At 48.3% G+C, this 25,973-nt stretch overlaps 2 protein-coding genes and 1 pseudogene across 3 annotated transcripts in view; 2 read left to right on the top strand and 1 right to left on the bottom strand.

The window, feature by feature from the left end:
* Positions 1-15,132, top strand: part of LOC147646281 (uncharacterized) — a 274,673-nt gene extending 259,541 nt beyond the window's left edge. Inside the window, exon 15 of the mRNA XM_086873675.1 lies at positions 15,021-15,132. The gene's annotated coding sequence lies outside the window, so the exon portion shown is untranslated. The remainder of the gene's footprint in view (positions 1-15,020) is intronic.
* LOC147646280 (uncharacterized) lies at positions 1,707-15,132 on the top strand. Its single transcript, XM_086873667.1, has 15 exons — positions 1,707-2,015; positions 3,677-3,714; positions 4,140-4,271; positions 5,754-5,888; positions 6,161-6,505; positions 6,952-7,041; positions 7,441-7,615; positions 9,095-9,158; positions 9,855-9,903; positions 10,282-10,394; positions 10,987-11,104; positions 11,528-11,627; positions 12,092-12,288; positions 13,613-13,750; positions 14,867-15,132. Exons 1-15 carry the CDS (start codon positions 1,739-1,741, stop codon positions 14,966-14,968), a joined length of 2,073 nt encoding a protein of 690 aa, XP_086729793.1. The 5' UTR covers positions 1,707-1,738; the 3' UTR covers positions 14,969-15,132.
* On the bottom strand, positions 14,010-17,746 carry LOC111942564 (uncharacterized; annotated as a pseudogene). Its single transcript, XR_015281917.1, has one exon. The product of XR_015281917.1 is annotated as an uncharacterized LOC111942564 (transcript).
* Between the last annotated feature and the right edge of the window lie 8,227 nt (positions 17,747-25,973).

Here is a 25,973-nt window from a genome sequence, read left to right as displayed (position 1 = left end):
AGAGCAGGCGGCCGGCGCCGGGCTGGGAGCTGGAGGGCACCAGCGAGATGGACACGCTGGGATGGGCACTGGGGATCAGCGGGGACAGACTGGGATGAGCTTGGGGGGTAACTGGGAGAGATGGGAGAGGAGTGGTGTGGGGTCGGGTGGGACCGGGAACAGGCTGTCAGGGACTGGGGAGGCGCTGAAAGAGATGAGAGTGGATACTGGGACACTGGATGAAGGCGTGGATGTCTGGGAATGGAAGGAGGAATGAATTCGAAATGGACTGGGAATGGGCTAAAAGGAGTGGGAGAGACTCCCGGGCCTCTGGGCGGGACTGTGATGGCACTGGGCGGGAATGTGATGGCACTGGGCGGGACTGTGGTGTCACTGGGAGGGACTGCGGTGGCACTGGGAGGGACTGCGGTGGCACTGGGCGGGACTGTGGTGGCACTGGGAGGGACTGTGGTGGCACTGGGCGGGACTGTGGTGGCACTGGGAGGGACTGTGGTGGCAATGGGCGGGACTGTGGTGGCACTGGGCGGGACTGTGGTGGCACTGGGAGGGACTGGGAATGAAGTGCGCGGCACTGGGAGGCCGAGTCCAGCGCGGGGCTCTCGGCTCTGTGGATCTGCCCGGCAACTGATGAGTCATCAGAGAGACGCGCTCTGATTGGCTGAGGGGCGACCGATCCACGGAGGGGAGAGATGGACAAGAGGAGGCACTTGGTGTGACTGGGATGGACTGGGGGAGGCTGGGATGGACTGGGAGAGCCACGGGAGCCATTGGGTGGGACAAGGATCCCCAGGGATGGGAACAAGGAAGGCTGATTGCTCTGGGGTGCTTCCCCTTCAGCTCCCTTTGAACAGCCAGCAGTCACTAACATATGTATTTGTTTAATATTCAAGCTGCATTTAAGCTTCTCTTTTACTCTCTTCTCCACATTTTTGGTTTTTTCCTTTTTATCTCCTTTTATCCTGTCAGCACCAGTAGGATGGGGATGGAGTCTTGGGGTGGGTGTGGGATGAACTGAGGATCCAGCAGAGAAGGGCAAGGCAGAGGGGAGAGGACTCAGCCAACCCTTCTCCTGCTCTCTCCTCCCCCAGGCTCCAGCTAAAGCAAGTCAGACTGGAAAGGATCCCACAAATGCTGTGTTCTCCTCCCTCTGAGCTTGGCTGGGGATCCTCAGCTTCAGCCTGGTGCAGTGATGGCTTAGATTCGCTAATTTGAGATTTTTGGCTAATGCACTAAATTGAAGAGGTTTATTATTACTTAATCACCTTTCACCTTTGCCAAGTTCTGCTGCACTGTGTCTGCTTTTCACCCAATACACTGCTAGCTCACCTACACACATGTGCTTCTTATGATAATATTTAGATTCATAGCTTACTCTATAAAATCACACAATTACAGTTGAAATCTCTCCACCATCTCACTCAATGCAGTTTTTTATTTACTTATGGCATATTCTTACTTGCAGCTATAGGAACATAAGCTTATGAATTCTCGACTCAATGTCTGTGAACCTTTAGCATTGCATGAACCCAAGCTCCTTCCAAGGCTGTAAATCAAACCCTTCAGTATCTGTGGAAGTTTCTGTCTTTCCATTTCCCACAGCCCAGCAAAGGATTTGTGACCCTTTGTGACAGAGGAGAACCTGCCAGGCAATTTTGTGTTTGCTGTAGGGAAGGTTGGGTTGCTCTGCATCAATTCCCAGAGCAGCGCAGAGCATTGGCTTTGTGATGTCAGGGCATGGATGCCACCTTGTCGTGGTGACATCCCAAGGTTGCCTTGGTGCACGGAAGGCCTCAGGGTCAGAGCAGCTCTTGGGCTTGCTCAGTGCAGGAGCATCCTCCTGCTTGAGGCGTTTGTCAGTGGGCAGCTGCACACTGACAGGAGCCGTGCTTGTTTTTGTGGTGGAGCAGAGTGTGCAAACTGGCACAGCAGTGCTACAATGATGGAGCAGCTCGCTGCTGCCATTTGCACCATCTATGTCATTGGCTACTCTGGCTATTTCCTGACCAACCTGGCACGTAAGTCGAGGTTTTCCCTGGCTGGAACCTGAGCTGGCTTTTGTAGGTCTCCCTGCTCTTTCTTAGTGACCGGGTTGCTATTGAAACACAAAGACCATGAGGATGCCCCTGGTTTGGTAAAGCTCCTGTCAACACCTTCAGCAAAACACGGGGTGTCTGTAGCCAGGGGGCTGCGGGCAGCATTTGCAGGGCTTCTGTTCCCTCCACGGGAGAGCCTGTGGCAGCAGAGTCTGTCATTTCCTCACTTTGCTGGCTCAATCTCTTGGGGTGACTTTACTTTTAAGATAGCTCTGAGAGCTCGGGAAGTTGAAACTGCTGGAGGCTGATGGGAGTTTTTTCTCCTGACTAATTCCTGGCCATGGGTGAGAATTGGCAGCAGTTTTAACTATTGGGAAGTGAGATCAACCTGTGAACACCACCTGAAGATGTGAGGCCGGGAATTTTTTGTTCTCTTTGGTTTCTGGCTTCTGACGAGGTCACAGGTCTCTGTCTTGGCCTCCTCCCCCGCTCCAGGCCGGACAAGGCTGCAGAGGGCGGGGTGGGGGGAGAAACGGAGCCGGCCGGCCTGACTTGGTTTGCAGTTTCTGCCACTGAACTGAAACCTGACACCATCAACATCTGCAGCTTTAGCAAGATTTTAACTCTTTTACTACCTGCATGAGACTTGCAGATTAATCCTTTTTTTCCAGAGAGAGGGAGAGGAAGTGATCAACCATCAACCCATCAAAGAGAGTGAAGAAAAAAATTAAATTGAGAGAGGGAAGAGAAATAAGGAGATGCTTTAATAAGCTGAAATATTTTTCTGTTAAAGCTATGGAGATGGACAGTAGTGTTCTGAATAAAAACTCCTTTAATTCATGACAGAGTATATTGGGAGGAATGGAGTGTTTCCAAGTGTGGATTTTGAGCAAATGATGAAGTAGTTGTGACACTGTGAGATGCTGGAACAGAGCGGGAGAAGTAATAGTTGAAGATTTGTGGCTTTTAAGAAGCAAAAAGAAAACTTCTGTTTTCAGGGGGGCTCAGAAAAACAGATAAAGAGAACTTTTGCCTTTGAATAACTCATTCATAAAAATGACATCCCTGGACTCATGACCCATAACACACCTCAGAGTGATGGGAAATGGGAGGAGACAACTGATGGCAGATTTCAGGGCAGCTGGCATCAGAGAAATAGAAAGCTATGAAGAAAAATAGTTTTCTTGTGAAAAACTCCATAGAATGCAGAAGAAGACTTTTGTTTCTCTACAAAGACTGATGAAAAGACTCTAGCAGGAATTGGGACTGTTGTAAACACCAAAGTTCCAAAGTTTTTTGTCTCCATGTTGTCATGTAAACAAGGGAATGGTTGGGTAGTGGGGGAGAAAAGGGTTGTTCTGGAAGTTTTATTCTGGTTTCTTATTCTTGTAGTTTTTGTTAATGAACTTTCTTTATTCCATTTAAGTTTCAAGCCTGTTTTGCTCTTGTTCTAATCCATATCTCACAGCCAGAAATAAGTAAGTTTCCTAGTGATTTTTTAGTTGCTGCTTTAAACCACACCAGTCAAGCAGGACACCTTTGAAAATGCAGACTGGGAGATCTTCTCAGATGCTGCTCTAAACAGGCCACGGTTCTCTCCAGTTTTCTCAAAGAATTTGGTTCATTTTCCTTGCCCACTGCAGGTCATCTGAGCCGTGTGTTCAGAGGTGCCGATCCTGAGGTGAGTCAGAAAGGAACATTTGATGCTCCTGGTGTTTCAGAATTGTGCAGGGAACTGTGAGCTTGGCCTGTGGCAGTAGAGTGCAGAGGGCCAGCTGGGTGGGCTGAAAGAAGATCCATTTCCATGTTTACAACAGCAATAGCAAAGGCATTGTTGGCTATTTCCTAATTTTCCATTGCAGAGCTTTAAAAGAACTCAAAGCTCAGCTTTGCAGAGAGAACGTTGCTTGCTGATAGTAGCCAGGGTGAACTCTCTAATTCAGAGCTATTTGCAGCCTGGCTGAATTAACCCATTTTGATTTAGTTGGAGAGACTTAGAATCCCATTGCTGTCAAAGCTGATGATTTGTGCTTGGTAGAGCTGAAGAGAAATAAGGTTCTAAATGATAGGGAGCTGCCTGTCCCTAACTCCACCATCTGTCCACAGAGCCCAGAAGCAAGAGCAGACTCTGCTGGGGCTCCCTCTGCTCCTGGAGAAGAGGCCAAAGAGGAGCAAAATGAGCAAAAGGAGCACGAGCCTCCAGCTGTGGTCACAGCCCAGCCTGACCATGCCCAGACAGTAAGTGCCAGTGCTGGGTGCTGCTGTCTTTAGTGCAAGGCAGAGCTGCAAGTTTCTGAGCAGCCAGCACTTGCTGTTGCTGGCTGAGGATGCTGAGTGCTGGAGTCCTGCCAGCACCCAGCCATTCCCCCATCCCGTGGCAGCTGGAAATTGGGCTTTGAGCCGTCGTGCTGAGGCCCCAAAGCGCTGCTGCCTGCGGGTGAGCAGCTGGCTGCTTGGCTCAGGGAAGCTCTGTCTCTTGGCTTCTGCCAAGCCATGGACAAGGGCTCACACGGCATTTCTGGGGCTCACAGGGCTTGCTTTGTTTGCTGTCCCTTTTTGGAAACCTCTGCATGACCTGGAGAAGTGTTCTGCAGTTTCCTTGAGTAATTCTTCACTTCTGCAGAGTCTTTTAGGCCACCTGTCTTTTGGCTTTTGATAAGCTGCAAGGAGATGATTGTGTTGTCCATGAAGCTGTGGCCGGCCATTCTTGTCCTGTGTGGCCAAAGAAACAAACTGTGTAGTTCTGAACCCTTCTTCTGAGGCAAAATCCACAAGTGGCAAGTTTCTCTTGATACGTTTTGTGGTGAAGTCTGCAGCTTTGGAAACTGCATTGGAGCCTAGTGTGGGGGCAAAGCTGCAAGTCCTTGAGTGCTGTCTTGTGTTGCTAAGAACCCCTTTAGAGATGGTTGTTTTTTCTCCTCAGAGCTGTTTTCCTCCTCCTGCCTCTTCTGTCCTGACACTCCCTGTTTAACCTCTAAATTTCTGCCTGTCCTAGTGAGGTGGGACAATTCCATGGTTTAGGTGGTTTTTGGTGACTTTGGTCATACATGCATTACATGACACATGGCTTCCTTCATTGGCATCCCTAGGGGTGTGTCAATTAATTTGTTGATGGGGCCTTTTGAGGATCTCTGTCAGTGCCACTCAGAATTCTCAGCTGACAAAAGAGGGAGGAGAAACACCTTGGTCCTCTTCCATATCCTGAGGTGGCCATAGAGGCTCTCTGACCTGCAGCAGAGGATCCAATTGCACACATCCTTGTCTCCTGACTGAGCAGGATTTCTAACAAGAGTGTAGATGTCAGAGGGGCAGGAGTGGCAGTGCAGGCCTGAAAAGAACATGAACTCCAGCAGTGTCTCTCCCAAGGGTTGAGCTCACCCAGGAAGCCCCTGCAGAGCCAGGATGGAGCTGTGGGACAGGGCTGGCTGTCGGTCACTAGGGAGAGACAAGCAGGACACAGCAGAAGGGGAGGGAGGCCCTTGAGAAATGCCCCACATTTCCTGTCAGCTGCCCAAGAGTCTGTTGGAGATTCAGTGCCAGATGGGCCCTGATTGCACTGCCAGGGTCACTTTGGAATCTGTGCTTCCCCACGGGCAGAGAACAAGGCAGGAGAGCAGTAGCACTGAGCTTTGGGAATGTGGGAGCCCATCAGCCTTTGAGTCTTGGCCCACAAATGTTGGATGAGAAGCTGAAGCCCATCTTCTCTTGCTTTCTCTGCAGGTCCTCCTAGAGAAAGAGCAGGAGCAGATTGTTTTATCAGGACGGCCGTGCCAGCCTGAGGGAGAGCTGTTCCCAGCCCAAGAGCAGGAAGAGCAGCTGGGGCAGCAGGTGGAAGAGCCACTGGAGAATGGCCAGGTAAGGCTGACTCAGCAGGGGACAGAGTGAAGGGCAGGAAGAGGGGCATAAAACGCAGCTCTTGGGACTGAGCAGGCCATGAGTGCCAGAGGCCCTGAAAGCAAAGAGCCTCTGCAGAGATCAGCAGCGGGACAGGAGGTTACAGTGGAAGCAGAGGTGGGTAGGGAAGCAGAAAGAAGTGACTGAATGAGTGTGATTTTGAGGCTGAAACGGAGGAAGAAGCTGAGCCTGATGGCAGCTCCCAGGCACTTGCTCTCCATTTGTGTGTACAGAACATCGAGACAGAGCCCCAGGCAGAGCTGCCTGAAGCTCCAAGGGCCATCATGGCAGTGAAGAGGAGGCACGAGGAGGACAGGAGAAACATCCAGGAGGAGATGAATCTCCATGGGCAGAGAGGAAATCAAGGAAATCAGGTGAGTGACAGAGTGGCAGGCACTCCACTCACAGAAATTCCTCTCTGTCATTCTTCACAGGCCTCCGAGGAGGAGCTTCTGGCAGAGCTGCAGGAAACTGAGGCTAGGATCAGGGCAAGGGAGGAGAGGCTGGAGGAAGAAAGGAGAATCATCGAAGAGAAATTCCATCTCCTCGCTCAGCAGCAAGAGGCTCTAGAAAATCGAGTGAGTGAAAGAGCGATAGGCACAGCAGTCACTGCAGTCTGGTGCTTTCTGCCCTTCTTGCCTTTCCTCTGCAGAGCAGCAGGGGGCTGGGCTGATGCCTCTCAGTGCCATCCTGCTGTAGTGTCTATCCCAGCTGCTTGGAAGGACATTTCCTGCTGTGCTCAATCTCAGCTGCTGCCCTGGACAGTGGCACCAGTCCTTTGCCCCTTTTGCCAGCACTCATCTCAAGGGATTCCTGCTGGCCTGCTCCTGCTCTCCTTGTTTCTTCAGGGCTTTTTGCAAGTGAACACAGTCCCTCAGACAGATTTGGAATACAAGCTGCAAGCTGTCTGTATCCCTTGGTGAATCTGCTGCTGTCCTGCTCTTTCCCTTTGCTCACAGTCAATGAGCCTTGGCACACAGGGACAAGCTGTGGTCTCTGACTGCTTTGTTCTCTTTGACTTGAGGTGGACGTGTTGATATCTCACCTGGCAGCCTGCGAAGGCTTCCAGCAAATGCCGGCTGATGAAGAGCCCCAAGGTCGGCGGCAGGCACAGGTACTGTCCCAAGCACAAGTGCTGCAGGCTGAGCACCTTCTGAAGATGGTGCAGGAAAAGAGGACTGAGGGGGAGGAGCTCCAACATTAGAACAAGGAGCTGCAAATGTGTCTGCAGCCCTTGGAGGGGGAAAGGGATCCGTGGGAGGAAGTGCAATGGTCATTGTTGCAGTCATCCTTCAGAAAATCCAGGAAAATGGAATATGAAACTGGCCATCAACTCGATTAAAACCAACCTTGGGTTTTGACCATTTGGTTCCAGAAGTGGGCATCCAAAAAATCCAGTTGATGAGCTTTGCATGTGGCTAACAGCAACTTCCTAAGGGCTTGCATTTGAAAAGGGAACTCGGGGTAATCTCTGCCAGCCAGCTTTCTGACACAAACTCCTTTCTTCTCGCAGATCTACACAGGCTCTTCCATTCAATCTGCTGTAGCTGCAGCAGCAGCAGCAGCATCTAAAGGAGCCTTTGTTCTCCAAGCTGAGCAGTGGAGCCGGGGCAGTTTGTCCATCTCCAGCAGTGACACATCTGCTGCTCAGCTCCAGGAGAGCCAGGGAGACTTCGTGGAGCAACTGAGTACGTCTGGTGTATTTCTTGTCTGAGGGACAGTGTATTGTGTGCACGTGCCAGCAGAGCTGTAGCAAATGATCCTCCTCACTTTGGTGTCCCAGAGACATTTAGGACTCCCCACAGGAACTGCTGTGCTCTGAGGCAGTGAGAGAGCGCTCTGGCTGTTCCTGCTGCCTCTGAGGGCAGCTTGGACTGGCTCGGCTTTGCCTGGCATTCCCTTGCCACTAAAGGCAGAAGCAGGAATTGTTCTTGGATCAGCAGAAGGCTGTGGCACAGCAAATGATCTATGCAAGTCCTGTGTGCTAGTGGCCAAACTGAACAGAATATTTGATTCCTAAATTCTCCTTAGACTCCAGACTTCCCACCAGTCATCAGAACCAAAAGACTTCAGAGATACTGATTGGTTTTGGGGTTTTGTCTTTTTGTTGTGGTTCCGTTTTTAGTTTTCAGTTTTTATCCTTGTTTGGTTTTGCATTTAGGGGTTTTTGCTTTTTCTCCATCCTGAAAGAGCTGTTCTGCCCCATGTGTCATTTTACTGGCTTACTGGTGTCATTTTTAGGACTGTTTTTATTGCCTCTACTACATCTACAAGGTTTTTATGAGAATGCTGTATTTTTGTCAGTGAGGACTCCTTTGAAAGAACATCAGGTGACAGCAGAAACAGAGCAAGAGATGTTTTCATTGGGCCCACAATGAAGAAACAGATACTTGTATAACAATCTGTAATTAATATCCTAGTTTTATTTTTATAAAGATGTGTCCAAGAGACAAATCCACGTGGTGTGATCAGATAAAACAGCACTGCAGGCATTTCTCAGGAGCGAGCCTGCAGCCCCTGTGCTGTGTATTCCTCAGATCCATGGCACTTTTTCATCCCTGATTCCCAGCCATTCCCATGACTCTTAGAATCCTACCTATTGGCCCAAGCCCTGCTCAGATCAGTCTCTGGGAAAACACATCAAGCCCTTTGTGATTCTGCAGCACAACCCATTTAATCTGCTTCTTGCCCATAACAGCTGCCAGTGCTATGCTCTCAGAAAAGACCTGGTGGGGCTGAGAAAAGATCCCAGCTGATTTGGTGTCTACCTTCACCTGCTGGGACACAAAAGGGCCTTGATCTGCACCTGGCTGTGTCTGATCTCCAAGGCAATGCTGTTGTGTCCTGAACGGGGGCCACAGCTTGTCAGGGGCTCAGGCTGGCTGTGTCTTCTTGCCATTGCTTGTCAGTGCTCACGCTTGGCCTTTGCCAGCCTTGTGCTGTGCCCTGCTGTGCTCTCTGCGCTTCATTTCCTTCCAAGGACTGCACAAAATCAGTCTCTCTGCTGCCCATTTGTACTGCACAACTGCCTGTCTTGTTGCTGCTGTGCTTGCTGCCCAGCTGACCACAGAGGGTTCAGAGCCCCAGACAGCGGGGCTGCCTTTGGCATCTCCTGCAAGTTGGGATCTCTGCCTGAAAGTCAGCATCTTGCATTTTGTTTCCCTCAGGGAGAATGGTGAACAAGGAAAATCCCATCACAAAATACATCGAACTGGAAAGTCTTGGCAGCGGGTGAGTCCAACCACAGTCACTTCTACACAGCCATGGGCCAGGTGTTTCCCTGGGGGAATATCCATCAAGTGGGAAGTCAGACAAGTTGTCCACATGTTTAGACAGCGGGCTTAGTCTGCCCCATCTCTCAGTACTGGCCAGAATTTGTCAAGTGTGCTCAGAAGGCATTGTCAAAGACATCTCCATGCTGCCAAGGTCTTGCCTGCAGCAAGGAACAGAACCTGGGAGATCTGCTTGTCTCTCAAGTGTGGGACAGCTCAGGATTCATTTCCTTCGCATTATTGGATGTCTCCAAATCATCTGGCCACACTAATGAAAGGAGAAGAATCTTGCTTGCCTGAAAGCACAACCTACCCCCAATGAGAGCTGTCAGATAACAGTTCTCAGGAACATTTCTCTCCAAGAGTTTGCTAAAGGAAATACTCTGTGCTCAGGGTTAGAATTGCACAGTTTAGAAGCTGACACCCGAGATGAAGGAATAAGCTGCCTTTTGGAGCTGAGGCAGTAAATCCCAAGGCTTCTAGAACAGGCCCAGTGCCCAGGCACTTGAGGGGAAAATGCATCATCTGCCTTCTGGCAGACCCCTCCTGCAACCTGCAGCTTTTAGGCATTTACAGCAGAGCTCTCCTGTCTGGACTGACTTTCAGTGCAAGATCTAAATGGCTTCTCCTTTCTTTGCTGCTGTTTTGTTTCTAGGGGTTTTGGAGAGGTTTCCAGAGCACTTGACATTGCAACAGGAGGAGAGGTAAATGTCAACAGCCCCTGCAGCCTCTGCTGCTCTCCAGGCCTTTCCCCACTGCTGACAGCTGTGGCTGGAGCTTTGAGTAGAGCTGTGCTGAAAAGGCACAAGAAGCACAGACTGGAGCCAGCCTGCAAATTGCACTTGGAACAGGCTTTGTGGACAAGGCAAATCGCCAGTGGCCACATGTCCTGTAACTGACCCCCAAGGGAGCAGAGAAATGGGCTGTTGGAATGTCACTTCCTAATTACTCCAGTGATGAGGTCTAATCACAAGGCACTTGGGCACAGCTTGGCTGTGCCATTCCAAAATCACTTGCTCCATGTGTGTTGTGGTCTCATGCTACCAATTTTCTCAAATTACTCCTTTTCAATGTCATTTGAGGTGGCCATCAAGAAAATAAATGTGCAAGGAGTGAGTAGGAAGATACTAACCATGAATGAAATCAGGATCATGGAGAGTAATAGGAGTCCCAGGATTGTGAATTACTTAGCCAGGTGAGTGGTCACGGTCTTATGCCATGAATGTTTGTTTACATACTACAAGCATGAGAGCTTAAAAACCCACTTTGGTCAGTGGCAGGAAATAGAGCTGTTAATGATTATTTCTCTACTTATCTCCAATGGATGGGAAGAGACTGCATTTTGTCTGCATGAATCCACCCTGGCAAATGCAGACTGAAAATTGTTCAAAAACCTGCATCAGCCCTATCTTAAGAATTCAATACCTTCTAAGTTCATTGCCTCCGCAGTTCTTTGGGCTTGAGTTTTTCAAGTTTCTTAAATGCTGATGAACCATCCAAGAGAGGATTGCCCTTGCATTGTTGCCCCTCTTTTCCACTGCTGTGCATGCCAGGAAGACTAGGTGCTTATTTCCAGAAATGCCATGCGTGACAGGTTTTTTATCTGGGCTCTTCCTAAACTGCCTTTCTCCTTGAGACAGCACAGACTGCAAACACTGCACAGCCTAGAGGCAATGTCTATGCCTTTACTTCTGCCCTTGTCTCCAAGGGACCCAGAAACAAGACTCAAGCAAAAAACCAACCTAGCCGTGCATGTTCACCTGCATGGCCTTGTTTCCTTTTTTCAGCTACCTTGTGCATGAGGAACTCTGGCTGGTGATGGAGTACATGGACGGAGGCACTCTGAGAGATCTCATCGACGAGATTCAAATGTCTGAAGGAGAGATTGCAGCCGTCAGTCGGGAGGTCAGGGATCCCATCTGTGTTTCCAAGGCCTTAAGCTGCATTGTCTGGGAAACAGGGGCTCAGAATGGGAGTGATTTCATGGGCCAGGCTTGGTTTCTGTGTTGCTGCTAGGCTATGGGCAAGCAAGAGCATCTCAAGGGAACTGTCTGCCAGTGCCCCTACACTCACTGGACTCACTTCCTGTACTCTTATCCCCTGCTCTTGTATTCTTGCTCTGTCTCATGCATTGGCATTTGCAGTTCTCCACTGAGTAAGGTGCTGCTCTGCTCCTGTTGGAGAAGCAGGCTCTTGCTCTCAATGGTGCTGTGTTCTGCCATTCCTCCCCATTCCCCTGCAAAGGGAACCTTCCACAGCTGTTTCCTTGCTTGTGCGATGAACTCACAGCACTACTTTTTGCCCCCCTGGTTCTGTTTTCTCTCTCAGTGCCTGCAAGGACTGGATTTTCTTCACTCCAACCACGTGATCCATCGAGATGTCAAGAGCAACAACATCCTTCTCAGAACCGACGGCTCTGTCAAGCTGGGTCAGTGTATTCTTGCTCAGCTTCAGCCTTCCAGGAATGGGGGGTGTGGGGCTGCTTTCAGTGACTGCCAGCTCCCCAAAAATGCTGCTGCTGGCAGTGCAGGGGTCCCCCCTGCTGTGGGCTGAAGGCACAGTTGCAGTGTGCACACAGCTATGACAAGGAGCCACAAGCAGCCAAGAGTGCTATTGCTCTGTGTGTGTCTGTGTGTGTTCCTTCCAGAGGGAGGGAGCTGCAATCTAAACCTTCAGGGGAACAAAAGCCACTGCTGGAGGAAGTGTAAGAAATGGGGGGATGTTTGAAGTAGCTAATTCATATTGCCTTGGCTAAAACCCTAAGGAAAGAGAGCAGGGAGTGTTGTCCAGGAAATTCAACTGCACATTCTCCAACTTCCACTGGGGAATTCTCTGGCTTGGTTTCCTAATTGAGAGTATTAAAATTAAAAGAGTATTTTGCTTTCTCCTCAGCTGATTTTGGCCTTTCTGCTCAGCTCACCCCTGAGCAAAATCAGCGGTGCTCGGTGACCGGGACTCCTTGGTGGATGGCACCTGAAGTGGTGAAGCGTCAACCATATGGCCCCAAAGTGGACGTGTGGTCTTTTGGAATTGTGGCAATTGAAATGGCCGAACAAAAAACTCCTTATGACAGTTTCACTGCTCGATCGGTAAGGAGCAAATACTCTCTGATCCCGCTGTCTTTCTCACCTGTCCCGGGTTCTCTGCTCACTGCACAAAATCCCATGGCCATCTGCTGGAAGTACTTCCACCAAGGCCCCTTCTACAAATGGCCCTGCAGCACATCAGCATCTGCTGGAGCTTTGGTTGCAGCACTGGGGGAACTCAAGCCTTACCTCGCCCAAACCATCTCCATTCTCAGGCAGCATTTTGCTTTGCCTTACAAGTCGTTCCAGCTCTTGTGGCTGTGTAGATGGCCCCAAGAATAGGAAACAAGCATCTCAGAGCTGCTGTTATCTTTCCAGAAATGAAGCAAAGAAACTCAAGCAAACCAAGTTTCAAAAATAGTGCCTTTGAGAGAAGAGGTGCAGCCCCATTCTTCTCACAGGGAAACTTGCCTGAAACCTGGAGATGAGGCTGTAAAGCCAGAGTCTCTTCTGCTTCTTGTGCAGTGCTGCTGAGACACTCAGTGACCACCTTCTTTCCTAACCCAAGCCACTTTCTCCATATCACCAAGCTGGAGCCTGGTGACAGGGAGAGCCTGCCAAAACCTCCTGTTTGTTTCCTGGCACTTTCTGGGATGGGCACAGCGTTAATGCATTGACTTGAGAATCCAACGAGCACAGGGTTACCACAGGGGTGACACTTCTGATTTCACCATGAATATTTTCCTTTTGCCACCTAAGGGAACCTGAAATTTTCAGAGTGCTGAGAGACAGAGCTGCAGGTGGCTCCTGTGTGCCCAAACAGGCATTTTCAACCCAATACATTTGTGGAGGCATCTTAATGTGTCTGTGTTGAAAATGAGATTCCAAAGGTTTGTTTCCTTCCCTGAGGAACACCTGCTGCATTTCCTTTCTTTTCTTCCAATTACCATCATTTTCAAGAACAGGACAAAAAGCCTGATGAGTTTTGCTTTATGGCAGCTGTGCTTAAGGGACCAACAAGCACTGCAGAGATTCTTTTCATGTAAGAATCCTTGGAAATAGTAGAGTTAGTTAGAATAGCAAAATCCCTCTTCCAAAAAGGCTGCCAAGCTGCTGGGAATCCTTTGAGAAGGAAACACGTATTTACTGATGTAGTTGCCACTAACTAGAGCAGGCAATGAAATCAGCTGCCAAGGCAAGATCTGCTGGATGTTGGCAAAGCTGTGGCTTTGGGGCTTGGGTTTTTTCATGATACAGGAAAGTCATGTCTGCCTCTCTGCCAGGGCAAAAACTGCTACTGCAGAGTGGAGCTGAAACAATGGGCTCTGGGAGAGCAGTTCCAGATGGGAAAGAAGCAGGTGGAGCCTTGTGTTTCCTTTTTCTCCAGGCTAAATTCCACATAGCCACAGAAGGGACCCCACAGCTGCGGCAGCCCGAGCAATTCTCGTCTTTGCTGCGTGACTTCCTGAGCTGCTGCCTGCAGAAAGGCGAGGCGCAGCGCTGGTCTGCCAAGGAGCTGCTGCAGGTAAAATGCCAAAAGGGCTGCAGGTGAAACAGTGTCCCAGGGATGGGCTCCTCCTCCACTGAAATCCAAGGCATCAGATGAGCCCCCATCCTCCTCCCTTCCAACCTTGGTGCTGTTCAGCTGACAGTGGGGAGCAATCCTAGACTGGGCTGGGCTGGCAGGGAGTGCTGGGTTTTAGCGCTGGCTAAAATCACCAGGGCACTTACTCATTTCTTGCTGGGAGCTATGGATTAGGAGAAGGGCAAAACAGGCTTCAAACTTCAAAGGAATAACAAATTTTATTATCAGGCCCACAAGAATAAGAAAGGTCTCACCTGTGCAGTGAAAGGGTTCAATCTTACCCAGGTCATGGCAGTCACGGTGTTGGATTTCAGGCTGTGCTGGGCCCCTCTCTCTGCCCGGGAGCCGCTGGGAGGGGAGGCTCGGCCTGGAGCTGTCGCTGCACGCTGGGGAGAGGGTTTAGTGTGGGCAAGATGTCAGCAGCCGTGGCCTGGCCCAGCCTGGGGCCGGGGTCCCGCAGCCTCCATCCCCCGCCCGGGAGCCGCTGGGCTCTGGCCCGGCCTCCCCCAGGAGCACGGGCCGTGGGCGAGCAGGGCCGGCCTCACCAGAGCTCCGTTACCTTCGGGCTCCGGAAGCAAAGAGGGCCAGTGCCCGGGATGGTGGTTTTCAAAATGTGCATCATCACAGAAGCACATCTCATTTCTAAATGGTGCAAAATGTTGTCAGTTCTCAGAACTAGCCAGCCATTGGCCTGTCTCAGGCACAGAGGAAGCTCCCAGCAGCTTCTCTCAAAGAAATCACTTCCGTGCGGGGTTTCTTACTTCTTTCCCTAAATGTCAATTCATCTCAAACTAACACACAGGGACATGGAAAGGTCATCTAGTCTGTGTCCTGCAATGAGCAGAGACATCTTTCAAGAGATCAGGATACTCACACCTCAGATATTTCCAGGGGTGGGCCACCTACCAGCTCTTGGGGCAACCTGTGCCACTCTTGCCCCATGCTCCTGACCTACTCTGACTCAATCCCCTTTTCATTTAAAAAGTATTCCTCTGCCTTTGAAGCTCTTAGCTTGGAAAATCATGCTTCCTTGTTGTTTTCTTTTCCTTTCTGCAGCATCAATTTATAACATCGGCCATGCCTGGGTCCAGCCTGGCACCTCTCATCGTTGCCATGAAGAAGTGGAAGGAGGAGGCAGGAATGCAACAATTAATTTAGAACTGTCTTCTCCATGACCAACTTAGAGTAGGATTATAGAGTAGGATTGCAGAGTAGGATTGTAGAGTAGGATTATAGAGTAGGATTGTAGTGCAGGATGGTAGTGTAGGTTTGTAGTGTAGGATTGTAGAGTAGGATTTTAAATAAAATTTCTAAAATCTCAACTCCTTTGGAACATTTCTCTCCTTCTGACCCTGTGAGAAAGCTCAACATTTCCTCCTGAATTGTCAGTTTTTTCTTAGAGGTGGAAAGTGACATTGATGGCTTCTTTGGTACAGTTTGTAAGGGGGGAAGGCTCCTCTTCATTCATCCTCTCCAGACCACACTGCCTTTGGAATATGGCCAACTGGACAAGTTTTGCCCAGCTCTGACATTTCTATTTGAGGCAGAAACAGCAATGGAATTTGCAGGAAAAACCAAAGGAGGAGCGGTGCAATGCAAACATCCTGTGCAGATGCAGGCTGTGCAGATGTGACTCGAGAGTATTTGGGTTCCTGCCACTTGGATTTTTATCCCTAAGAGAAATCTCTTTGGCTGGAGGAGAGTCTGGCTGAAGAGAGAAAGCAGAAAGAGCAGTGAGGGTGCTGTGCAAGGTCTCCTCTGGTGCAGAGCTGTCAGCGCCTGTGAGGTGAGAGCGGGCCCGGCCGTGGCCAGGCTGGAGCCCCAGCAGAGCCCTGGCAGAGCCCGGAGAAGCCTGAGCCTCGGCAGAGGCAGGCTGGAAGGAGGCCCTTGGAGCTGCAAGAGGCAGCAGCCTGGCCCTGGCTGCCTCTTGCTGGCACCAGGCAAATCCTCCGCTCTCAGAGCCAAGCTGGCAGCTGGCTGCTCCTGAGGGGAAGCGGCGCCGTGCTGGGCACAGCACACACTGGTGCCAGGGGCTGTCTGGAGTCTGCACAGGACAAGAGAAAGGCAAAGAGCAGCCCAGGGCTGTGCCCTGCCTGACCATTGCTGCTCTTCTGCCGCCTGCCCTGGAACTCCTGGCAATGGTCAGCAGTGTGTGCAGCACTCTGGGCACAGGGGGAGGGAGCCGGGCTGCTCCGCAGGCTCCAGCACAGGGCAGTGTCCTTCAGGCACGGCATTTCTGCCAGGGGAACCGAGGCCAGCGTGAGGCACTGACAGCAAGTTGGGGCACATCTGCACGAGCCAGTGCCTCACACAGCTCTGGGACCAAGTGCCTGCAATCCTGGAGCTCTGCACTGAGCCACAGCAAAGGTGTGAAATGCTGAGGGTTTTGCAGAAATATTCAGGGGCACCAGGCCAGCCTGCTTGGTGCTCTCTGGGGCACAGCAAGCACTGTGCAATGCAGCTCGGAGCTGCTGGCAGAGAGGGACTATGGGCATGTGCCTGAGGCTTGTTCTTGAGTAGTGATTTGGGAGGGGGCAGAAGGGTCTCAGTAGGCAATTGGTGTTTTCTTCATTAATTTCTGCATGGACGACACAATGTGGCATCACGCAGCAAGAGCACTTGGAAAACTTTTTGACTCTAAGTTTGTGCTGAATTCCAAGAAAAGGAAGGAGAGGTATTGGGAAGATGCTGAAGTGTAACAAATAGGGGTTGTGAATTCCGTTACTTTTAACAAACAGTTTTCTGGGATTGAAAGTCAACAAATGTGCTTTCCCCAAGGAATTCCCATTGTTGGTCTGTGTCCGAATGGATGTTCCTGCCCTGGTGTTCATCCAGGTGCCCACAGGAAGCCAGGAAGATGTGAAGCCTCCCAGCCAGGTGTCTTCCCAACACGCATCACCAGGACCACGGATCACCAGGGCTCTGCCCAACGGGGGTCACTGGGGATCATCCAACGCCCATCCTCCCATGGGGGATGGAGCTGGAGCAGCGCACGAAGCTCTTCCCGCACTCGGGGCACTCGCAGGGCTTCCCTTACTGGTGCCTCCGTTGGTGTTGGGTCAAGTTAGAGCTCCTGGAGAAGCTCTTCCCACACTGGGGACACTCGTAGGGCCTCTCCCCAGTGTGGATGCGCCGGTGGGCAGTGAGGATGGTGTTGCGGTTGAAGCCCTTCCCGCAGTCGGGGCAGCGGAAGGGCCTCTCATCTGTGTGAATCCGCTCATGTCTGATGACAGTGGAGCTGCGTTGAAACCTCTTCCCACACTCCGGACACTCGTAGGGCTTCTCCCTGGTGTGCATGACCTGGTGATTCCTCAGGTCAGAGCTCCACCCAAAGCTCTTCCCACAATCCAAGCAGGTGTAGGGTCGTTCCCCTGTGTGGCTCCTCTGGTGATTCCTAAGGCTGGAGCGGTCACTGAAGCTCTTCCCACATTTCCCACACTCGTAGGGCTTTTCCCCAGTGTGAATCATTTGGTGCCGCATGAGGCTGGAGCTGTGGTTGAAGCTCTTCCCACATTTCCCACACTCGTAGGGCTTTTCCCCAGTGTGAATCATTTGGTGCCGCATGAGGCTGGAGCTGTGGTTGAAGCTCTTCCCACATTCCCCACACTCATAGGGCTTTTCCCCAGTGTGAATCACCTGGTGCCGGAGCAGGTGAGAGCTCTTTCTGAAGCCCTTCCCACATTCCAAGCACTTGTAGGGCTTCTCCCCTCCATGAGGCTTCACCCCAAGCTCCGAGCTCTGGCTGGATCTCTGGCCACCTTCCTGGTACAGCGGGGATCTTTCCTCTTCACAGCTCCTTGGGCTGGGTTTGCAGCCCCTCCTCGTGTGGGATCTCTGGGGCTTTTCCTTCTCCTCCATCTGGCCTCGGTTTGGGAATGAAAAATCCTGGTTTGGGGGAAAAACAAGAGAAGAGTGTCTAGGGGTGGGGATTCCTCCTTGCCCAAGTTCATCTCAGGAAGTCATTGGGCATCTTGTGTCTGGAAGAACCTCCAGGACACCAAGATTCAGCACAAACATCCTCCAAACATCAAGATGTTACTGTGGAGTTAAATGTTTCTGAAAATGCTTATTAAAATCATGTAGAGGTAGGCCACAAGAATGCTTGGTATTGGGGATGATCTAGCAAGCTGAAATGTTTACGATAATGGGAACTGTTTCTTGGGGTCTCCAAGATACCCACCCAGAGATAAGATTCGTACATGTTCATACAAGGATGAGCTAACTCTCATGAAGCAATATAGATAAAGTTAATGAAGATTTATTAACAAAGCAGTATTGATAAGGTTGTTATAGTGATTACTGCTACAGCTGGAATTATATAAATATGTGCACTTTGGACAAAGACAATGGAGCTAGATTTGGGTTGCTGATACCCCCAGTTCCCGCACACTTCAATAAAGCACCTGCATATAATCAGTCTGTGATTATGTGTGTTCCTGAACGCTAACATTTTGGTGACCCAGATGGGACCCTGTGAGTGCTGCTGAGCGAGCTCACGACCCGATCACGCTCCAGGCGGCACCGAGGGATTCTCCGGAAGCCCATCCGGCCGCGACCGTCTGCGCTGCTCACAACGTCCCTCTGAGAGAGGTGAGGTGCTTTTCGGTCTGCTCTGGTGCCTGCCGATAAGACGCAGCCAAAGCTTCGCACGGTTGGGCTGGAGGAATTCCTGGTATTGCCCAGGCGCCGTCTGTCAGACAAGTGCGAAAGCGCTGCAGGTTGGGCAGCAGTGGTGTGTGGTGTATTGTAACTGTAACATGGAGAAGCTTAAAGGGATTTGAGGTGGCAATGCCCCTGTACCACCTACTTCTCCTTTGGGGTGCTTATTAGCACATTGCAAACAGGGAAACTTTGGGCAAGATTTACGTAAAGTTGATTGATTATTGTAATACATGGTGGCCAGGATATGACCTGGACAGTGGGGAAAAGTGGCTGAGAAATGGATCTTTGCAGTAGAACACCATTTTACAGTTGATGTTGTTCTGTAAGCCAGAGGGAAAGTGGGATGAAGTTTCGTACGTTGATTTGTTTTTCTATTTGTGAGACAAGCCAGAATGGCAGGCTGAGTGTGGATTGATGGCAGTTAAGGCACGTGTGAGTGATAAATGTGAGCTTTGTGTAAAAGGAAAAAGTTGTTTAGAGCACCTGGCATTAAAAGAAAGTTTGCATCGGGGGAAAGAGATGGATGTTGATTTACAAGTGGTTTCAGCAGAACCAAAAGAACACAATTTTGTTTTGTCTGCCCCCACTTCACCCAATCCTATTTCACCTAACCCTATCTCGCCTAATCCCACTTCACCTTTCCCTCTTTATCCTCCTCTACCGCCTTCACCTGATCCTTCTTCTCCAGGAGATGATCCAAATCTAACCGTGATACAAGGAAATGTGAAAAATGCTGGGGAGGAAGATAGCAGTAGCAGGGGTGATGATAATAAATCAGTGACACCGGTATCCCATCGGACTCGGTCACAGCTTGCTCCGGTTCTGGGTAGAATGGGAAAAGATTTGGGCAGACAAAGGCGGACTGTGATTGCCCCCTTGAGACAAGGAGTAGGAGTAGAAGGGCTGGTGTTTGTGAAAATTCCTTTTTTCCCCTGCAGACTTGATAATTTGGAAACAATCAGCTGGAACTTAGAGAGAAAATCCTGATAAAGTAGCAGGAGTGGTAAAAATGATTATGAAAACTCAGAATCCAGATTGGGATGATATACAAGTAATAGTGGAGAATTTAATGGACTCTACTGAGAAAGAGATGGTGCTTAGAGCAGCCAAGGAGAAGGTGAGAGAAGATCTCAGAACTGGGGTGCTGACGGCGACTTTAGATGAGAACTTTCCAACCGAGGATCCAGGGTGGGATCCCAATGCCTTTGGGGACATGCGGAGGCTGAAGAGATATCAAGAGTGGCTCCAGACAGGGGTTGGGAATGCTGTACCTAAGGCTATGAATTGGTCTAAATTGTATGAGATAAGACAGGAAAAGAAAGAATCCCCTGCTGCATTTTTGGAAAGGCTTAAGGAAGCAGCAAGAAAGTATACAGATCTTCAACTAGAAACAGAACAAGCGAATGTTCAGCTGGCATTCATTTTTCTTGGGCAGTCGCAGGATGATATTAGGAGAAAACTGCAGAAGTCAGAAGGAGAAGATACAAGGAATTTGAATCAATTACTTGAAGTGGCTTGGAAAGTATACAGTAACAGGGAAAAGGAAGCTAGTAAAAAGCAGCAGCAAAATCTTTTGGCAGTGATCCAAGGAAGAGAGAATCCAGGTTTCAGAGGATGCGGCAGAGGTGGTCGTGGACTGGGGAGGGGCGGACTTGGCAGAGGACGAGGGGGATGGGTTTTGCCAAGATTGTGGTTAAATCAATGTGCTTCTTGTAGACAAGAGGGGCACTGGAAAAATGAATGCCCAAATCGGTTTAACCAGGGCAAGCAGTTCAAGCAGAATCAAGATGCTTCCAAATTAATGGTGCTGGGGGAGTACAACAGCTGACTAGAATCAGAACAAAAACCAATACAAGAACCTTTAGTAACTATACAATTGGGAGATAAAGAAGTAAAATTTCTGGTGGATACAGGGGCTACATAGTCTGTGCTAAATGATCTAAAAGGGCAAGCTGGAGACAAAACAGCAACAATAGTTGGAGCCACAGGGAAGGAGAAGAATCGACCATTCCTGCAACCCCTGGATTTGTGTTTTGGAAACAAAGTGTTAACACATGAATTTTTAGATATGCCTCAGTGTCCAATTCCACTTTGAGGATGAGATTTATTAGCAAAACTTGATGCAGTGATAACTTTTGAAAACGGGGAGCTTTCAATGAAAATACCTGAATCAAAGACAGGACAAATCTTAATGATAAAAGAAAAACCAGACCCTGCTATCCCTCGGGAAGTAGAGGATGCAGTAATTCCCTCTCTATGGGAAACAGACATACCAGGAAAATCTAAGTTGGCACAACCAGGACATGTAGAATGAAAAGAAGGAGCAAAAGCTGTCCAGGTTAAACAGTATCCCATAAAGCCAGAAGCACTGCAAGGAATAGTAAAGATTATTGATAAATTTTTGAAGTACCAAATTTTAGAAGAATGTGAATCAGAATTGAATACACCAATACTTCCAGTGAAGAAACCAAATGGTGAGTACAGACTAGTACAGGATTTGAGAGCAATAAATGGAATATCTAAAGATATTTACCCAGTGGTAGCTAATCCCTACACATTGTTGACATTTGTGAAAGAGAAATAGAAATGCTTTACTGTAATTGATTCAAAAGATGACTTTTTCTGCATACCACTTGACAAAGAAAGTAGGAAACTGTCTGCCTTTGAATGGGAAAATCCAGACAATGGAAGGAAAACTCAGCTCACCTGAACACGACTCCCACAAGGATACAAGAACAGTCCAACCCTATTTGGAAGCCAGCTGGCGAAGGAGCTGGAGATTTGGAACGAGAATGGGCAAGTACCAAGAGAACAATACCTGCTGTTACAGTATGTTGGTGATATACTGACAGCTACAGAAGAGAAAACAACCTGCATAAAGGTAACAATTGAAATTTTAAATCAACTAGGAATGGGAGGATATAAGGTGTCTAAAGAAAAGGCACAAATTGCCCAGCAGACTGTGATTTACCTGGAATATGAAATCTCACAAGGGCAATGTAAATTGGGTACTAATCGTATTCAAGCTATTCGTGCTATTTCAGAACCCCAGAACCTACATGAGCTGTGAGTTTTCCTTGGGACAACAGAGTGGTGCAGCCTATGGATCATGGACTATGGACTAATTGCAAAACCCCTGTATGAAGCCCAGAAGACACAACCGCTTACCTGGGGCAGACCACAGAAGGAGGCCTTCCTCAAACTGAAGGAGGCATTGACAACAGCTCCAGTGTTAGGATTGCCTGATTTGTCCAAAGATTTTCAGCTGTTTGTGCATGAAAGATCACACCCAGCACTGGGAGTGCTGACCCAACATTTGGGAAGCTGGAAAAGGCTGGTAGGCTGCTTTTCCAAACAACTTGACAACGTGAGTGCTGGATGGCCTTCATGCCTGCGGCAGTTGCAGTCACTGTGATGCTGATCCAAGAAGCCAGGAAACTCACGATGGGCAGACACATAGATGTCTATGTGCCACACATGGTGACCACTGTTTTAGAACAAAAGGGGAGCCATTGGCTATCTCCAAGCAGGATGATGAAATTCCAGGCAATCCTAACCGAGCACGATGATTTCACATTAAAGACAGCTAAACCTTTTGAATCCAGCTTTGTTCCTTACCAGCAAACACATCTGCCCAACGAGCAGAATTGGTTGGTTTAACCAGGGCATTAGAGATGAGTGAAGGGAACAAAGTAAATATCTGGACTGATTCAAAACATGCTTTTGGAGTGGTGCATGTACACGGGGCACTGGGGAAAGAAAGAGGACTGCTGTCTCCTCAAGGCACACACATCAAGATGCAGTCCTGCAATTAATAAAAGCAGTACAAAAGCCTGACCAAGTAGCAATCATGCACTGTAAAGCTCACCAATCAGGAAGCTCCAAAATTCATGAGGGAAATCGGAAAGCAGACTGGACAGCCCGACAAGCTGCTCGAGAAGTGCAAACTGCAATGGCATTGATACCTTTAAAAACTAATGTATCTCAATTCAATTTACCCCCAGAACCAAAATATTCAATAGAGGATGAGAAATTGGGACGCTCACTGAATGCACAGAATTCAGAAGGGTGGTATGTGAGTACACAGGGACAAGTAGTGGTACCCCCCTTGAGAATGAGAGAACTTCTACAAATTAAACATAACAAATGTCATTGGGGTGCAGAGGCATTGGTGAAATTGTTAAAACAAAATTTAATTTCAGTATGGATGTTAACAATGGCAAAATCAGTAATGTCAAAATGTGAAATTTGCTTAAAGAACAATCCAGTGGCTAGATGACAGGCACAATTAGGGAAAATTTGGGTAGGAGTAGAACCAGGAGATTATTGGCAAGTAGATTTTGTAGAATTAGCAAGAACTTGAGGATACAAATATCTATTGGTAGGGCTTGACACATTTTCAGGATGGCCAGAAGCTCTTCCCTGTCACACAAATCAAGCAAAGGAGACAGTCAAGTGGTTACTGCAAGAAATCATTCCAAGATTTGGGGTGCCTCTAGGAATATCATCAGATAGGGGCCCACATTTCACAGCCACAGTAGTGAGGGAGGTGAGTAGGTTACTGGGAATAGCTTGGCATCTCCATACACCATGGAGACCCCAATCCAGTGGACAGGTAGAGAGGATGAATCAGACATTGAAGAGGCAAATCAGCAAAAGATGCCAAGAGGCTAAATTGCAGTAGCCACAACCTTTACCAATAGCACTGCTGAGGATTCGGATAAAGCCTAGAAGCGGGATGTCAGTCAGTCCTTATGAGATATTGGATGGGAAACCATATGAATGCCCTGAACCTAATCCAAATGTACATGTTACAGGGAAGCAAGAGGTGTAGAATTATGTTCTGTCTCTTGGAAAAGCTCGAGCTCGACTTCGGAGCACCCTTGTGTGGAACAGGCCGCTGACTCTTGAGAATCCAGTTCATGACATCCCCCCAGGAGATGAAGTGTACGGTAAAAGCTGGAAGGAAGAACCATTAAAAGAAAGGTGGAATGGACCCTATCAGGTACTGTTAACTACCTTGACAGCAGTCAAAGGAGCTGGACTGGATCCCTGCATACATTACACCAGAGTGAAGAAGGTTTCCCCTGCACTGTGGACTGCACAAACTGTAGGGCCAACAAAGCTGCAGATAAAGCGGGTTTGATTGTTTCAAATGTCTAGGTTGCTAGTGACTGTATTGGTGATTATTTCATGGCCTTTAGTGCCATCAGTTGGAATCAATGTTACCTTGGGATGTGAAATGCAAAAGGATCAGCTGACAACTCTTCATTTTAGAATGAAGAGGGATGTGGGGGTGCAGCCAGAAACACAAGTGAGACAAGTCTCTAATACTATTCAGGCAGAAAATGGGATGATTGGATTAATTCAAGATTTGGCCAACATGCAAATCACCAGCAAAATAACTGCCTGTCTGCCAATACCAAAGGCAACAGGAGACCAAATAAATTGGGGAATGATAACATCAAAATTTCCTGAAATACAAAAGAATAAAAATGAAAATGTGAGCTGTGTATTGCAAATAGATTACGAGTACCCAAATAAGACAGTGTTTGAAAATGCTGTGAAGCCAAAGTATTCATCTATATGGGATTGTCATGAAAATGGAGGAAAGTATGAACCAAAACTAGGCTAGTATGGGGGATTAGAGAATTATGGATGGTGTTCTGAAAAGATAGCAAAGGTCATTAAAGAAAAGATTCCAGTATTGAAGTGGAAGTGTGAAGGACAGGAAGGAAAGATCGGGCTGAAGCTTGGGACAGTGCATGGTCAATGAGTGGGCTTCAGAAATTCCAATCTATGGCAGACACCCCTTGGTGCATTAAGTGGGAAGGCTCTGAAAGTGAAACAGATCCAGGGGTATGGAACACTGCAACCAGTAGTAGAATGGAGGCAGACAAAGTGAATTGGTGGGAATGGAACAAAACTTAGGACTGTACTTCTGATGATGAAGAAATAAAACAAATGCCACCACTTGTGGTAGCTCTGCAAATTGGATGTGCCTGCAGAGGAATCAAACATAAACAAGGTGAAACAAATGACAAGATAGGACAAGTGATCCAAAAGGTAATATGTAGCACAAGTACAGTTCAGAGTCCAGGCCAATTTGGTGGGCAGCAAGCGATGGCACCTGGACAACACATCTGCCGGTAGGTGAAAAAGTAAAAGAGATTACTTTAGGCCTCCCCACCTTATGCCCAGTTTGGAAAAGGTCCCCATTCAAGGGAGAACATGAACTTCTGCAAATAAGCATGAGACAAAAAGTTCAGGAAAACAAAATTGAAGATGAAGAAAGATGGCAGGAACCCTCCAGTAGTGTAAAATTTAAGTGGGCTCTGGAATCCTTGTTTGGTCCAATAGCAAATTATAACAATAGAAAGATGTTGTACAAACTTACAGGCCAGGTAGAAAGATTGGCAAGAGTTACCAAAGAGGGATTTAGAGAGCTAAATGTACAATTACAAGCCACAACTAAAATGACCCAGCAAAACAGATTGGCTTTAGATCTGTTATTGTTGAAAGAACACGGAGTGTGCGGGTACCTAAAAGGACAAATTAATCACTGCTGCATCCACATCCCAAATGGAACTGCAGATGTAGAACACAACATTAATCCACTAAAACAAATAGAACAGGAAGCACAGAAAGAGAGGGAAGATCTGACCACAAGTTGGGTAGATACAAGTTTTGAAGGGTTAGGATGGAATGTGAGCTCCTGGATCAAATCTATTCTTGAGAGACTGATAATCCTACTGATTGTGTTCTTAGCAATCTGATTAATCTATGCAGTTCTGAAAGGAGAGATAAAGAAAAGAGGATCCTGGAACCAGAAGATAATAAAGGCACTGACACGGGACAGAGATCCACATCCACATTTGTCATCTCCAAGTCCTCCAGAGTGCAGCAACGCTTACGACAACTGTGGATTCAAAGACGAACATCAAGTATAAACTCAGAAAAAGGACTGTATATAGTGAAAGCATTACACTTATTATAGTAAAGTGAAATATTTTCAAAGAGGGGAAATATGTTACTATGGCGTTAAATGTTTCTGAAAATGTTTCTTAAAATCATGTAGAGGTAGGCCACATGAATGCTGGGTATTAGGGATGATCTAGCAAGCTGAAATGTTTACAGTAACGGGAACTGGTACTTGGGGTCTCCAAGATACCCACCCAGAGATAAGATTTGGACATGTTCATACAAGGATGAGCTAACTCTCATGAAGCAATATAGATAAAGTTAATGAAGCAATATTAATGAAGCAAATTCTATAAGGTTGTTACAGTGATTACTGCTACAGCTGAAATTGTAGAAATATGTGCACTTTGGACAAAGACGATGGAGGTAGATTTGGGTTGCTGATACCCCCAGTTCCTGCACACTTCAATAAAGCACCTGCATATAATCAGTCTGTGATTATGTGTGTTCCTGAACGCTAACAAAGACAGATCAAAAACTTCCAAAACACAAAAAATCTGATATTCCCTCAAAATAGAAA

Source organism: Cyanistes caeruleus, unplaced genomic scaffold, assembly GCF_971803275.1.
Source record: "Cyanistes caeruleus unplaced genomic scaffold, bCyaCae1.hap1.1 HAP1_SCAFFOLD_103, whole genome shotgun sequence".
NCBI lineage: Eukaryota > Metazoa > Chordata > Aves > Passeriformes > Paridae > Cyanistes > Cyanistes caeruleus.
This window is presented reverse-complemented; position numbering and strand designations above follow the sequence as displayed.

What these genes read in the sequence shown, in the direction of transcription:
- LOC147646280 (XM_086873667.1), top strand. Translation starts at nt 1,739, where the DNA reads ATGCCACCTTGTCGTGGTGACATCCCAAGGTTGCCTTGGTGCACGGAA. An exon ending in TCAGAGGTGCCGATCCTGAG is followed by an intron (nt 3,715 to 4,139) that starts GTGAGTCAGAAA and finishes ATCTGTCCACAG; the next exon opens with AGCCCAGAAGCAAGAGCAGA. An exon ending in AAGAGGCTCTAGAAAATCGA is followed by an intron (nt 6,506 to 6,951) that starts GTGAGTGAAAGA and finishes CTTTGACTTGAG; the next exon opens with GTGGACGTGTTGATATCTCA.